At 39.5% G+C, this 13,755-nt stretch overlaps 3 protein-coding genes across 6 annotated transcripts in view; 1 reads left to right on the forward strand and 2 right to left on the reverse strand.

The window, feature by feature from the left end:
- Positions 1–730: 730 nt before the first annotated feature.
- On the forward strand, positions 731–4,083 carry Shark (SH2 ankyrin repeat kinase). Its single transcript, XM_964060.5, has 9 exons — positions 731–1,016; positions 1,068–1,205; positions 1,259–1,611; positions 1,660–2,109; positions 2,531–2,671; positions 2,720–3,242; positions 3,370–3,508; positions 3,554–3,713; positions 3,760–4,083. Exons 1-9 carry the CDS (start codon positions 941–943, stop codon positions 3,955–3,957), a joined length of 2,178 nt encoding a protein of 725 aa, XP_969153.1. The 5' UTR covers positions 731–940; the 3' UTR covers positions 3,958–4,083.
- LOC103314823 (leucine-rich repeat neuronal protein 1) lies at positions 4,007–5,395 on the reverse strand. Of its 2 annotated transcripts, XM_008201833.3 has the most exons (3): positions 5,122–5,395; positions 4,840–5,079; positions 4,007–4,793 (listed from the first exon to the last, which is right to left on the reverse strand). In XM_008201833.3, exons 1-3 carry the CDS (start codon positions 5,350–5,352, stop codon positions 4,107–4,109), a joined length of 1,158 nt encoding a protein of 385 aa, XP_008200055.1. In that variant the 5' UTR covers positions 5,353–5,395; the 3' UTR covers positions 4,007–4,106. The 2 variants fall into 2 exon arrangements, with proteins under 2 accessions (XP_008200055.1, XP_008200054.1); XM_008201832.3 differs by having other exon boundaries at positions 4,840–5,395.
- Positions 5,396–5,491: 96 nt separating this feature from the next.
- LOC657688 (Kv channel-interacting protein 4) overlaps positions 5,492–13,755 on the reverse strand; it is a 58,265-nt gene continuing 50,001 nt past the window's right edge. For all 3 annotated transcript variants that reach the window (XM_015977634.2, XM_008201835.3, XM_008201836.3), the window contains 2 exons: positions 6,486–6,698; positions 5,492–6,434 (listed from right to left, as the gene is read on the reverse strand). In XM_015977634.2, the coding sequence (XP_015833120.1) occupies positions 6,324–6,434; positions 6,486–6,698 (324 nt within the window). In that variant the 3' untranslated portion in view covers positions 5,492–6,323. The remainder of the gene's footprint in view (positions 6,435–6,485; positions 6,699–13,755) is intronic.

Genomic DNA, 13,755 nt, shown 5'->3' on the forward strand with positions numbered 1-13,755 from the left:
ATAGTTCAACAAGAATTTTTCATTTTTATTTTGATAGTTCATAGTATTCAAGTAGTTCATTCAAAATATTACAGCTCTTGAACCCTTTACCATTAGGCTACTGTGATTATTCGAAAATGATGATCAGAAAATTATTATAACACAGTTTTTCAAATGACACGAGAACATAGATTTTTGTGGATTTAGTTGAACTCAAAATAGTCGATTTTGAGCGTATACAAAATTTTTAAAGCTCCAATTGGAAAAGTTTCTAATGTAGGACCTAAAAGAATCACCCTGTGTACTGGATCTTAAATAGCGCAATTTAATATAAAAAAAAATCCAACAACCAAAAATATAATTCCATTTAAAACCTTTTGGTAATTTTTTGATTTTGAAAAAATTAAACACACATGTTCAACTTTCCCACTTTTGCAATGCAAATTACTCGGTTCCGGTCTTGACTAGAATTCTTAACTACACTAACTACGCAGTCGAATTGTGTAAGAGATTCAATTGTAAAGAATTTTTATTTTTAAATTAAAAACTGAACTCGTCTACGCCACTGTTCTAAAATTCTTATTTAGTCTGAAATTTCTAATCAATCTTAATTTCCTGTTTTAAAATAAAGTAATTATGTAAGGTATAATGAGTTTTGTGTATGACCAAGTTACGTATTAATAAAAAAGCTAAAGAAAGGCTCTTCAGTTTTTGTGTTATGAATTTTGGGTGGTGTGGTATGGAAATAGCGCACTGTGGAAAAGGCTCCGTTGTCAACGTGTGCGCTGTACGCACGCGCCTGGATCACGATTAATTTGACATTTTTCCTTTTGTAATAGTGAACAATAATATTTATTGTCGAAATAGTAAAATGATTTTCTGAGTGTTGTTTTTACATGTGGTTGACTCAGCAGGAAGCAAGTGATCCACTGAATGTCAGGTCAAAAACCCACTTAGAAAAATGTGCACAGATGAGGACATTTTTTGGTATCACGGAAAATTGTCACGGGAAGCCACGGAAAACCTATTAAAAGAAGGTGAGTCGTTTTGCATTCTCTGGGGGCGATTGTGCACCATCTCCCTTATAGAGGGACGTCCCGATGGGAGTTTTTTAGTGCGTGAGAGTAACTCATCAACGGGCGATTTCGTACTCTCAGTCCTTCACAACAATGAAGTTAGTCATTTTCAAATCCGTAGACACAGCGAAGATGCGTTTTTTTCAATAGGTAAGGTTGTTAAGTGGGTAAAGAGAGTGAGGGCAAAGTTTTGCTTGGGCTAGATGAAAATACTAAAATCCACGGCCTTGAGAGTCTGATAGAGCACTACGTAAACACAAAGGGGATCCTCTCAGAGGGCCTGTCTCTGACTGTTCCCGTCAAAGGGGACGCGCCCCCCGACTATTCACGCAGACACGGCCGCACGAATTTGCTGCACCGCGCCACAAAAGAAGGGAATTACAAAGTCGTGTCTGAGGTTCTTAAGACCGGCTATAGGCACGAGGCGAAGAACCAGAACGGCCAAACGGCCGTGCACTTAGCCAGCATGAACGGCAAGGACGACATTCTCAGAAAACTCATAGACTACGGTGCTAGTGTTAATTTACGAGATACTGCCGGATACACTCCTCTTCATGTAAGACTAAGCGATAATTAATCACCGTAACACAAAACAACCTTCTAGTATGCTTGCCAAAACAATTTTCCAAGTACTGTAAGACTCCTGGTCCAAGTGGCCAACGCTAACATCCAGTCCCGGAACACCGAAACTGGGGCCGTTCCTTTACACGAAGCTGCCAGTCGGGGCCACAAAGACGTGGTCAAAGCATTACTAAGCCTAAATGCCCCGGTTAATCCCCGGGATAAGGATAACCAATTGCCATCGCATCTTGCTAGGAAAAATGGGTTCATAGAATGTGCCGAAATTTTAGAAAACTATCAATGTCCAGCACCCAAAACGCATAGGAGTTACTGGTACCACGGTACCCTAGACCGACACGAAGCCGAAACCACGATCAAGCAATTCAGTACGAAAGACGGCACGTTTTTAGTCAGGTGGAGCGACCGCAACAAAGAACGTGTCCTCACCCTTATAAACGAGTCGTTGTTTTATAATTACATAATTAGGAAACAGGCAAGTGGTTTTACTTAACAAAGACTAGACTGTTAAGGTAACTTGTGCACAGTGGTGACAAACAAGACAAAGCAATGACAAAGCAATAGTAAGAAAATCGCGATTTCTAATTAAATCAAAATTCTTTACCCTTTACGGTTGAGTGTACATTTGAAAGGTGTCTCCTCTAATTTTTTGATCATTTTATACTTACAGACAAAGAATATAGAATATAGAAAATACGCCAATAATTTAAAAAAATCGCAATATTGGCTTTTAATCTCCCACCGTATACATTTTGAACAATATCAAAGTATCAGGTGGTGGCGTAATAAATTCCCTATCGTTTAGACTATTGATTTATTTTTTAGTCGACTAGAATGAATAAATAAAATAAAATAAAAATAAAATGTTGGTTTTCCACTGAAAAGTGTTTTTTTAGGATGATTATTTATTTATCGACAATGGGCCTTACTTAGAATCCTTAGAGCATATTATTGAATATTATAGTTTTATCCCTGACGGCTTGCCGACAGTGTTACAAACACCTGTACCTCCTAAACCTAAGCCCCCGGTCCCTGAAGTAAGTGGCACTTTCCTGTTGCGAAACCCGCTACTGGTGTATTTTCAGTGTACCACAATACCCAGACAACGAAAGAAAAACCTTAGACCGCAACCAGAAATAATAAGTATAGCCGAATCTCAGTCGCTTAAGTGTTTTCCTAGTCAATTTCAAAACATCCATTTCACGACAAATTTTTCGAATAATAATAACTACACAACGAACGACAACGAAGATGACTATATACCGCTAGAAAGGCTAAAAATGGGTCGGGTTATTGGGGAGGGCGAGTTCGGTTCGGTCTACGAAGGTACTTATACGAAACGGAACGGAGAGGAAATCAAAGTCGCTATAAAAACAGTCAGACACGAGCAAATCGAAACGAGTAATGCCATTTTGAAGGAAGCCCACGTGATGATGAGGCTGAACCACCACTGCGTGGTTAAGCTCATCGGGCTGTCGAAAGGGCGCCCGCTCCTGATGGTGCAGGAACTAGTCGCGCTAGGGTCTATGTTGAACTACATTATTCTCAATAAGGAGAGCATTAATCCGAACTCGGAGTTCAAGATTTGGGCCGCTCAGATAGCTTGCGGTAAGTGTCTCCAATGATCACTCCCAGCGTAATTAATAATAGTAATTATGATTAATGCAAAGTTGGGGATTTAGTAAGTATCGAATTAATGACCTAATCGGCCACTAATCTCTCATTGCTTTGTCAGGGATGAATTATTTAGAAGAACAAAGATTTATTCATAGGGACCTAGCCGCAAGGAATATCCTTCTAGCGTCCCAGCACCAGGCAAAAATCAGCGACTTTGGCCTGTCTAGAGCGTTGGCCGCTGATCATGAATATTACAGGTCAGTTGATTTCAAGCCTCTCCCCCGATTTTGACACTGCTTTAGAGCTTTGCAGGGCGGGAAATGGCCACTGAAGTGGTACGCCCCCGAGTCGTACAACTACGGCCAGTTTTCACACAAAAGTGATGTGTGGAGTTTCGGCGTCGCCATCTGGGAAATGTACAGTTTCGGTGACGTGCCTTACGGCGAATTGAAGGGGTCTGATGTAAGTTGAGTGTGAGTGGTGGCACAGTTCTGATTTTTCCGTCCAGGCGATCAAAATTATCGAAGACGGCGAGCGGTTGAAGCAACCGGACGCTTGTCCGGACCATATTTACGAAATAATGCGGCGGTGTTGGGAGTACGACGCGGAGAACAGGCCGACGTTCAAGGAGCTGTTGGAGTTTTTCTCGTCGGATACGGAGTACATGAACATACGGGAGTTGCTGCAGAGTGCCAACCTGGCCTGAATTTACGTGCCAATTGTTTTACATACTCATAAGTGCAATATAAAGCATATAAATTGTTCCGTTTTATTTGATTTTATTCATTCCACTTTGTACATAACCAGCGATAAATAAAAGTATTTTGAGGAGTATCACAGTTTTATTGAGAGAGATTAGCACTGGTTTTTCCTAAACAGTACGGGGGTTGACTCAGAGAGGTGCCACTCGCGCAGGGGCAGGTTTTGCCGCTCCTCAGTGACCGCGCCTCGACTGAGCATCCGGCTAAACGTACCACTTCTTCGCAAATTCTGGTCATGAGCGGGCTCATCCGATTGCTTTTTTCGGGAAAACACGCTCAGAATGTACGCTATCAGCACACCAACGGCGATTCCATAAATAAATGGAAGCAGAATTGATAACACGGGTGACAAGTCGACGATTTCCTGCAACAGGCTTTTCTTATCAGCAGGAGTGTTATTACAAGTCGCGTTTGTTGTTGTTTGATTGTCATGTCGTATCTCTTGGCCGTCGTCATAAATCCATGAATTTTTCTCGTCCTCCGGCTCGGCCAAATTAACCATGCGCTGGAACTTTTCCGAATCGGCGATCGTCGGCTTGCACGGATCCTTGAACCTTATTCCCTTCTGGACGCAATATTTCGCCAAGTTTTTTGAGACACCGTCACAGGACAACGAATTGTTACCGGCATCCAGGATTTGGAGATTCGTCAAAGGCTCAACTGTGGCGATATACAGGTGGATCAAATAGTTCTCAGACACGTCCAAGACTTCCAGATTCGGGATCTGGCTAAATGAGTCCGGGCCTATGTAAGATATGCGGCACAGGCTCAAGTCAAGTCGCTAAAACGCCAACGTATTCATCCCTGAAACCGCACAACTGACTTACTTTAAGTGACTTAGAGGCGAAAAGTGGGCCACTGTCCAGTTTACTAAAGCCGTTCCCTCGCAGATATAATTCTTCCAGCGCTGTCATGTCCCTAAACCAGGCTGGGGTTAAATACTGGACACTGTTGTACGACAAATCTAACGTCCTCAAGGCACTCAAGCCTTTGAAAGCCTTCATTTCAATATGACTCACTATGTTGTGGGACAGGTTTAGTAGTTTCAAATTCGTGAGTTTTTCCTCCTTAAAATGAATTAGCCACTGATAACGGGAAATGATTACTACCTTAAACACATTTTTCTGAAGCCAGCTAATCCGGTTAAAGGATAGGTCCAGAATTTGCGTTTGTGTCGGTATATTTGACTCAATCCCTGCCAAATTCCCGCGTGTGCAAGTGGCGCGTCTCAAAGTTTCGAAAATATCACACTTGCAGTGTTGCGGGCACGTAATTTCGACTCGTTTACTCAAAGTTTTGGGCAGCAATAAATATAAAAAAACGTATGAATAAAACTGCATTTTGTTGCCACACACCTCATTTCACTGGTGTAATTATGACTAAGGATCATGATTAGATAAAAAGATAATGAGTTAGCTTGTCGCAACTGTTTGTGTTTGGCGATAAGGCAATTCATGGGCGGGGAAGTGATCATCGGGGTTAAATAGAATAAATAAGATGCTTTATTATGACACTGACTACAACACTTATTTAATATTTATTGTTCTTAGTAACATCATTAAATTTAAGTGACAGTTAATGACTTAATTACTTATAGTAAATATGCTATCACAATAAGTTTCTGTAAATTTTATGAAATATTCACAATATTGACGAACTTTGCCGGGTCGGGCCCTTACAAGAATATAACACATGCATTTTTCTAAGTAACAGTTCTAGAATTTAGAATTTCAAGTCAAACTTATAACAATATTGAGTAACTTTAGGTTTATAAAACTAATTTAATTTAGGTAAAAAACTGCTAAGCCGCAAAATTTCCAGTGGTGTTCTTGTGCGAACGGTCTTGAGGACTGCGGTCGTTAGCGAAGTGGGTGAAGAGGAAGATTTATTTACATTAAAGTATGTCATTAAATAAATGTGAGCACGCTATTCGGACTTAATACTGATGCTTACGGTAGAAACACCAAAATCATGTTTTAAGTAACAATAATTCGTTTAGCACAAAATAGTCTTTTCTACGTAACTACAACCACTAGATATAAATGGCCCCAAAATTAGCCACGTTAGCTTTTTATATACAGTTTCGTGCAGGTTTCTCTACTCTAGTAATTAGCACAACAATATTAAAATTTGGCGTATAAAGTTGCAAAGTTACAACTACCGTAACAAATTACGTAATGAGATGTTCAATGGGACAGGTGGGGTTTGTGGGGTTTTAACATTGATCTGCATATGTACAGGCTGTTCGGGGAGGTCCGGGGTTTACTTTCGAAACAAGATAAGATGAGTGCCAACGGGACAGCAGATACGATCACAATACAGTGTCCAAAGTTTCTAAAGATTTAAGAACATGTTCATCCCTAGAGCACCACTGCACCAGTTCTTCGATGGTGACGACGCCGTCCTTATTCGTGTCTATCAGCTGGAAAGAAGAGGCAAAGTCGCTTGAGCGCGTCTCGTACTTATCACTTACATGGAATATTTTTTCTACGTGTTCTTTGGCCGAGCTTTCGTTAACAGTTGGATGCGTCGCTCGGCCCAACATCTCATAGATGCTCGAAACGACGTCCACCATCTCCGTCTTGGTGATGAGGCCGTCCCCGTTCAAGTCGTACAGCCCGAACACCCACTGGAGCTTCTCCTGGACGCTGCCTCGGGACACCTTGGACAATATGCTAAGAAAGTCCTGGAAAATCACCCGAAACAGCGCATTTATTAATAGATCCGCCACAGTTGACCCCGCGTTGTAACAAATAAATAAACAATTGTCTGCGAAACGATAAATCGCGGACTTTGCGCGCAAACAGGTCACAAATATTTTTACAAACATCAAGATAAAGCGCACAAATCGGAAAAATCGAAGACAGTAATTACTACTGATAACGTAATCCCTAGATGCGATTTGAATGCATAATTGACGTAAGTTGCCACAGGTGCTCAAAACGACGGTATCGTGTGTTGCTAAATATTCAGGAGCAAGTTGGCGTGCCTGCAACAGGTCCTGTTTGCCTGTTTGAGTGCTCATAAACAGGACCGTGGTTGATACCACGCCGTTCAAACAGAAATATAATCCCTGATTGATTGAACATGCATGGACTACGCAAAAATTAGAAAGAACATTCGTGTGCTACCCTACCGGAATGTTATCGCCTGATAACGCCGCCTGAATGGAAAAGAATCGCAATTATTTATATTTAATAAATGATTATTTTTCCGCGAACTATCGATTAGTAATTATCAATTTTATAACAATTTTGTGATAAATCCGCAACGCAAAAATAACGGAATTATCGCGACTGTGCGACTGAAACGTACATCGAAATAAAGACGGAAGTCCATTTGTGCTGATAATTTCTACGATTTATTAGGCTAATAATAACACAAACAGGGTGATTTTTTCGGAACGAGTCATCCCGGACTAGGGAGTTACAATTTTTGTCAGTTTTGTAACAATACCGTTCATTTGAAGTAGATGCAGTATTTGCTTTATTATTTTTTTTGCACATGCGATACAAACAAGGATCTAAATTCAGAAATCAATTTCGAAATACTGCAGGCACGCAAAAATGCGAGTGCTTTTTGCAATTGGGTGAGAATGTGCGTAAATATGTATTTTGTGTATTTACTCCTGAATTATTTTGAAATAATCCAATAACGAGGAAGGGCTAATTCAATATGAATGTGCGCCTCATGTTTTGTTTGTTTTGTTAATTAATTAAAATATAAAAACAACTTCAGCCCTGCCTGTGATAAAAAATCCCAATTAAAACTTTGAGGTTTTTCGGTTCAGACACAAATAATTATTTCAATAAATATTAGGTAGTATCTCTCTCGTGTTTTGAGCTACACGAGTCGATTCTTTTAGAGTCTTTGATGCTTTCAATCTTTTCATCCGGTAACTACTCGAATAAAAACGAAGTTGCATATTTGCTACTTACCTTTAATTATGGAATCAATTTAATTAAAGCGCGTTGTGTGCTCGGAGTTAAAAGGAACGAAGCTCCCTTTGGAGCAATGGGAGTTTTTGCCCTAAAACCTTCCTGCTTCGTGAGTTTAGCGAGTTTTTTCCTCTAAAAGTTTAATATCGAAAGGACTACCACTACTCCATGTTTGAGACATAAAGTTTTGCCTCCAAAAACAAGAAGCAGTATTTTTATCAGTCTGCGATTTTTTAGCTGTTTGTACGTAAATATGTTTTGATATTCGATAACACTGACATAAGTCACGAAGATTTGATAAAACGCCACCCCGCCAAGTATTATTATAATGGGGCGTAAACAGGCTTGTAATTGCTCGCGAATTCGCCATCGTCATGCCCAATGAAGCGTTGGGAAATCATCAATTCGGAATTTTTCGCATGAAGTTTTCTTATTAGTATCTGGAATTATTACCTCAGCAGAAAAGGATGGGGTGCGATAAAGCGATTCCCGCACGCAAGTGCTCTTTCAGCAGAATTTATTTATTTCGCAGGAAACTCCTGCACATGTTTTATGCATGTCTGTTTAGATGCACACAAATTATCCGAAAGGGATTGCCGTTTTTGAGGCCGAGATTTATTTTCATCAAACTAATTAAGGACAACAGATTGCAGATTCATTTAAAGCAATTTATTACAAGCTGGGTGGCTCCTATTATATTGAAATTTGCCGTGCCAGTTTGCACAAAAACCCGCCAAGATGGATGGCACAAAGGGTCATATCTAATCTGAGGTGTTTGACCGTTGACATTTTCGTTTGCGAGCTCCATGTAAAAACAATCCGGTCTAGGGCTTAAAATAACTCCAATCAATCTTACATCGAGGCAATTTTTTGGCTTTTTAAATTTTAAATTATTTTGCTGTGCTTCAAAGAGAATCACTTAAGCCCAGTCCCTTTGCAAGTCACACAGTTTAATATTTTAGAATTAATTAAAAAGCCGGACTTTTCTCACAGACATTGAACGAAAATTGGAAATATTGGGCCGCAGCATCATTAGTCTTCTCAAAGAAACCGCTCGAGACATATCTAATTGATTTTTCGTGTTGGGAAATAAACGACTCCTGTTACAAGCCATTTGAAATTGTCTGAGAGTAATTAATCACATTCCGGATTCAGATTCAGGTACCTGAACAATATCCCCCGTAAACAACACAATTCTGATAACAAATATTTGTTCTTAAGTATTTCTATTTATTTGAGTAGTGTAGCAAGCGGAAGTGATAGTAAGAGAGGATAAACAAAGCAGGGCTGCAGTAAGGCTGATTTTTAAACCGATAACGTTGAACTTCCCTTTAGGGATTTTAAAGTTGAAAAATGTTAAGTTTCGAGGAAATCGTAATGTAAACAGAAAATAATCACGGGTAGATAAGCCGCAAATTTATTGAAACAATGGAACCGTGACGGTGGGTTTTTCGCTCGATAAATTCACTTTTAGGTGTGAAACCACTCCCAAATAACAGAACTGTTTTCTTAAAAAATTACTTTTGCAAAAATGGAAAATTTTGAGTTATTTCCATTGTCACTTGACGGCGCAAGATAAGGATTTGCTGCCCTGTGAGTAATTAGAAATCGATGATTGGCCAGTAGACCAAACTAATGCATATGCAGTGTGATTAAATAATTTATAGTTGCCGTCTGCGGAGATGCACATTTCGTAATTGTAACACATGTAAGACTGCAATTAGCTCGAGATCAGTCGAGCTTTAATCAGCAACATCAATGCTTGGGGAATCACTGAAGTAATTGTTGATATGTCAAGAGCCTGGAGGGTAGCTGCGCAAGTTTAGCCACGATTATTGCCACAGCTCGGTTTAAAATGCGGAATCTCTTCTTTGGATCGTTTTCAAAGCTAGACAATGATCCCACCTGCATTGTGAAGCCCCCGGCAGGATATTCGTTTCTTATCGAGCTTCATAAATTCAACTGTTGCGCCCTGATTGAAGCGGGAATAATGTGTTTGCTTCGCAAGAAAACGTGTGATTCATTTTTAATTGAAAACTAATTAGGAGTTTAATAATGGAATTTAATTTTTCAACGTCGGAAAGAGTCGTGATTAGTTTTAAAACGCGGGCCAAGAGAAAGGATTTGTTTTAGTTGGTTGTTTTTTCGGTCTGTAGGTGGAAGCTTGATTGTTTATTTATAAATGAGTAATTAAGAGCTACCGCCTTATTTACCCCTCTGTATTATTTACGGGCCATTAATGTATATACAACCAGGGTGGCATTATCGCTTTTTAGACACCCCAAGAAGGTTGCCACCAATAGTCCTTATCTCCGAACTGGCCATAATGGTATTAATTAAGCCGGCGGTGGTGTGACATTTGCCGTGGTTCACCCGATACTAACTAGCAAGGGTTGAATACAAGGGGTGTGTTTGGGTTTTTGTGATTTAATTTTGCGAATATTTTCCTTGTGTGGTGCACAGTCAGTTCAATGATTTCATCTCGTTGCTTTACGACCCTTCAGCGGCGCATTTTTAATCGAAACTGTTGTCTCGATCGTACCAGATTGCAGCGGAAATGAAATCAAGTCGGATTAGTTTCGTCCTACTTTCAGGAAATCTTATTCCGTCACCTTATCCTGATGTATTCGAGCTTTGGGTTATGGCATAGTAAATTTGACCAGCGGTTATAAATCCAGATTTTGCCGGAACAAAGCACCAAAGAAACAAACAAAGGATATGCTTTTGCAGGGGCGGCTCGTCGTAATTTTCGAACACGCATTGCCAGTTACGGCGAACACAATAGGAATAACGCTCATGAATATAAATATATAGGTTTTGAATTGCCATTGTTAGGGGACACCCGCATGCAAAGGGCCTCGTTATTCAAAAACCCGATTCGATACACGTGCAAAAATACTCCAACTTCAAGACTTGACCTGAAATTGTCCATCACAAATAAATGTCACTCCATTTTCCTTTATTCTCCTATAACGAACTTAGCCCAGTAACTGTAACTCTAGTCTAGTGAACGAATAATTTATTAGACGCAATTTATTATCGCGGGAGATTTTTAAATTAATTACGACCGGAAACCCCGTCCTGTCGCAGCTAAAAACCAAAGACTTTTGTAATTAAAAGTGTACAACATGTTTCAGATTTTCGTTTCCTACTGTTTGTGTTTGTGTTCGCGATTTTTAGATTATTAGTATGAAGTCCAGAAGCAATTGCAAAATTGGTTGTTTTGAGTATTTTGAAATTCGTGATAATCGAAAAGAAAAATTTATCACAATTCGGACGTTCCAAAGTCGCTGGTGATTTTTTAATTTGATTATAATGAGCGCCTTTATCTAACGTCGTGTGCAATACCATTCAAAATTCAAGTGCGGGACTGGAAATATTTATTTCCAAATAATGGAATTTGTTTGTACCTCGAATGGATTACGTTAATTTTAATGCTCATTTATTTTAATTATGGGCGAGATTTTACGCGAATGTTTCAAATAATTGGATTTGAAACAGCAGGAGTGGCATTATGGCCGATTTTTCCCTTTAATTTTCGCGTAATAGATAGGACGCACAGGAAGAGAAGCCTTCATTAATCATCTGTCAGTGCGTATTATGAAGACCGGGAGTACATCCATATTGTATGGAACAGAACAATCGGTAGCCCCAAGTAAAAGTGGTATTTTCGCCACTGATACGTGCAGGACCGGCCTAATTAGCGGGTGAATATCGCCAACAATCGGTGATAAGAGTTTATTTACGGTTGGATGGTGGTGGTTCCTTCTGTCGCTTTTAATTGTTTGTTTTGTATTCGGAACGCCACTAATTAAGGCGATTTGTACCGAGTCAAGCAGTTGGTATAATTTGAGTTTGGTGGCTGCGAAAACCGCACCGCATAACTTACGCATTGCGTAAAGACATGGAGCGTTCCAGCACGTAGTTTTATTGCCCCCTCAAAAAATATCGATGGAGGAAATAGTTGGGCCGAAATTTACTGACCAACATATAAACTAGATAGAGAAGTTAAATAAGGCAGAACGTCGTAGGGGAGAGTGTCGCGAAGCGAGCACCGCGCTCAGATATTCTCTATAACAATGGACACCTGTCTTAGATCACGTGAATTATGCAACACGTCGCCTTCCGGCATTATTACACGATTCTGGCGGAAGTGGCACCGAAAAGGACACAACAAACCGCCCCAAAACCTGGCTAAGAACAGAATGATGCGAGCACCAAGCGCACCCTCTGCTATTAATAGCAGGAATCAATATTTCCCGACTCGACCCCGGCGTCAACGTCGCCCCACCAGCCATGGCCAAGGACAAGACAATGCAGGTGGAAGCATCCGGGTGCAGCGGCGGCACGCAGAATTGCCGAAAGTCTCTTACATCAAATGGAAAATAACTCTACAGTTTTTCTACAATTATAATTAGCTAATAAATTCCAGCCCACAGCTGTTTGTAAAATAACAAACAAAGCGTTCGATTGACAAGTTAATGAACCAAAAGTTAATTGCTTTTATAAATTGTGAAATAGTCAGAAAATGATCAGTGAAAAATCGGCCCGATTATCACTGACATTTGACGCACTATAAATAAACCATCGGAAGATAATGCGAATGAAAAATCCAACATTGGGAAATTTATTTATATTAAATTATGTCATTAGGATTTTTATAGATCGATGTGTGTTATGTGCGACTCATTTTTATTCTCTTTCGTTTCGGCAAAACAACGCTCCGTGTTATAAGTTTGATTTGGCAGGTGATGGACACAATTTCTTTGATGTTGCGTCACAAAGAGATCTTTTTAGTTTAAAAACAAAGGCTTAAAATAAGGAAGATTTATTGATCTTGTCGCTATGTAAGGAAATGTACTGATTTAAGTGCCTTTTGACGCACTGAGTGCCGTAATACGTGCTTTTAAGGTTTTAGTAATTCAAATTGAAGCTTGGCAAGGGAACGATACAGTTTCATATTTAGCTAAAACTAGAATTATGCTCTCTCTACTTATTCCATTCCTGGGGTGAAAAATACACTCGGTGAACTGGAACTAGGGTCAGCCACCTGCTAATCCCCAATTAATCGCCCTTTTAAAAATAACAAACTATCCGTTCTCCAGTGTTTCATTCTTGGATATTAAACGAATCCAAATAAAGACTCGTTCTTCTAATAATAAAAATTTTTGAGATATAAATTAAACGGTAGGTAATTTATTAAAAGAGTTACGGGAAGTACTACTAGATATTGTGAGAATAGTGAACTGCGGTGCTAATCCCCAATTAACTTCCATTTGAAAATAACAAACTGCCCGCTTGCCGTTGCCTTATCTTCGTTAATATTGAATGAACCCACTAAGTTCTGTTCTTTTAATAAAAATGCAACTGTTAAGTGAAAAATTCCGTGCGGAGCCCTTGCCCTGAAAGGTCGCACCGGCTGTCCTCCTCGTGAATAATAAATATTTATCGAATGAAATGGCAATGGTCCAGTGTCGCAGCAATGCTCTAATTGTTTAATTAATTTGCGAGTATGTCGGTTTTAAGATATATTATTGCAAAGTTCAAGGAAGAATATTCGTGTCAAGTCAAATCGTTCTAGTTTAATAAAAACGGAAAAAATCTTGATTTTTGGTTTAAAAACATGTTTAAATGCTCAGAACTTGTAAATATAACGTCCTTTTGACATAATTCTCTGATTTATTGCCTTATTCTTTAAGAAAATTTACGCAATAATTGATTTCTTGCTGAATAAACGCTTATAAAAGGTAAATGTTTGGTCATTTCCGACCAAACTTGGTGATTTCTTCGGTCTAGTTTAACTAA

Source organism: Tribolium castaneum, chromosome 10 (assembly GCF_031307605.1).
Source record: "Tribolium castaneum strain GA2 chromosome 10, icTriCast1.1, whole genome shotgun sequence".
Lineage (NCBI taxonomy): Eukaryota > Metazoa > Arthropoda > Insecta > Coleoptera > Tenebrionidae > Tribolium > Tribolium castaneum.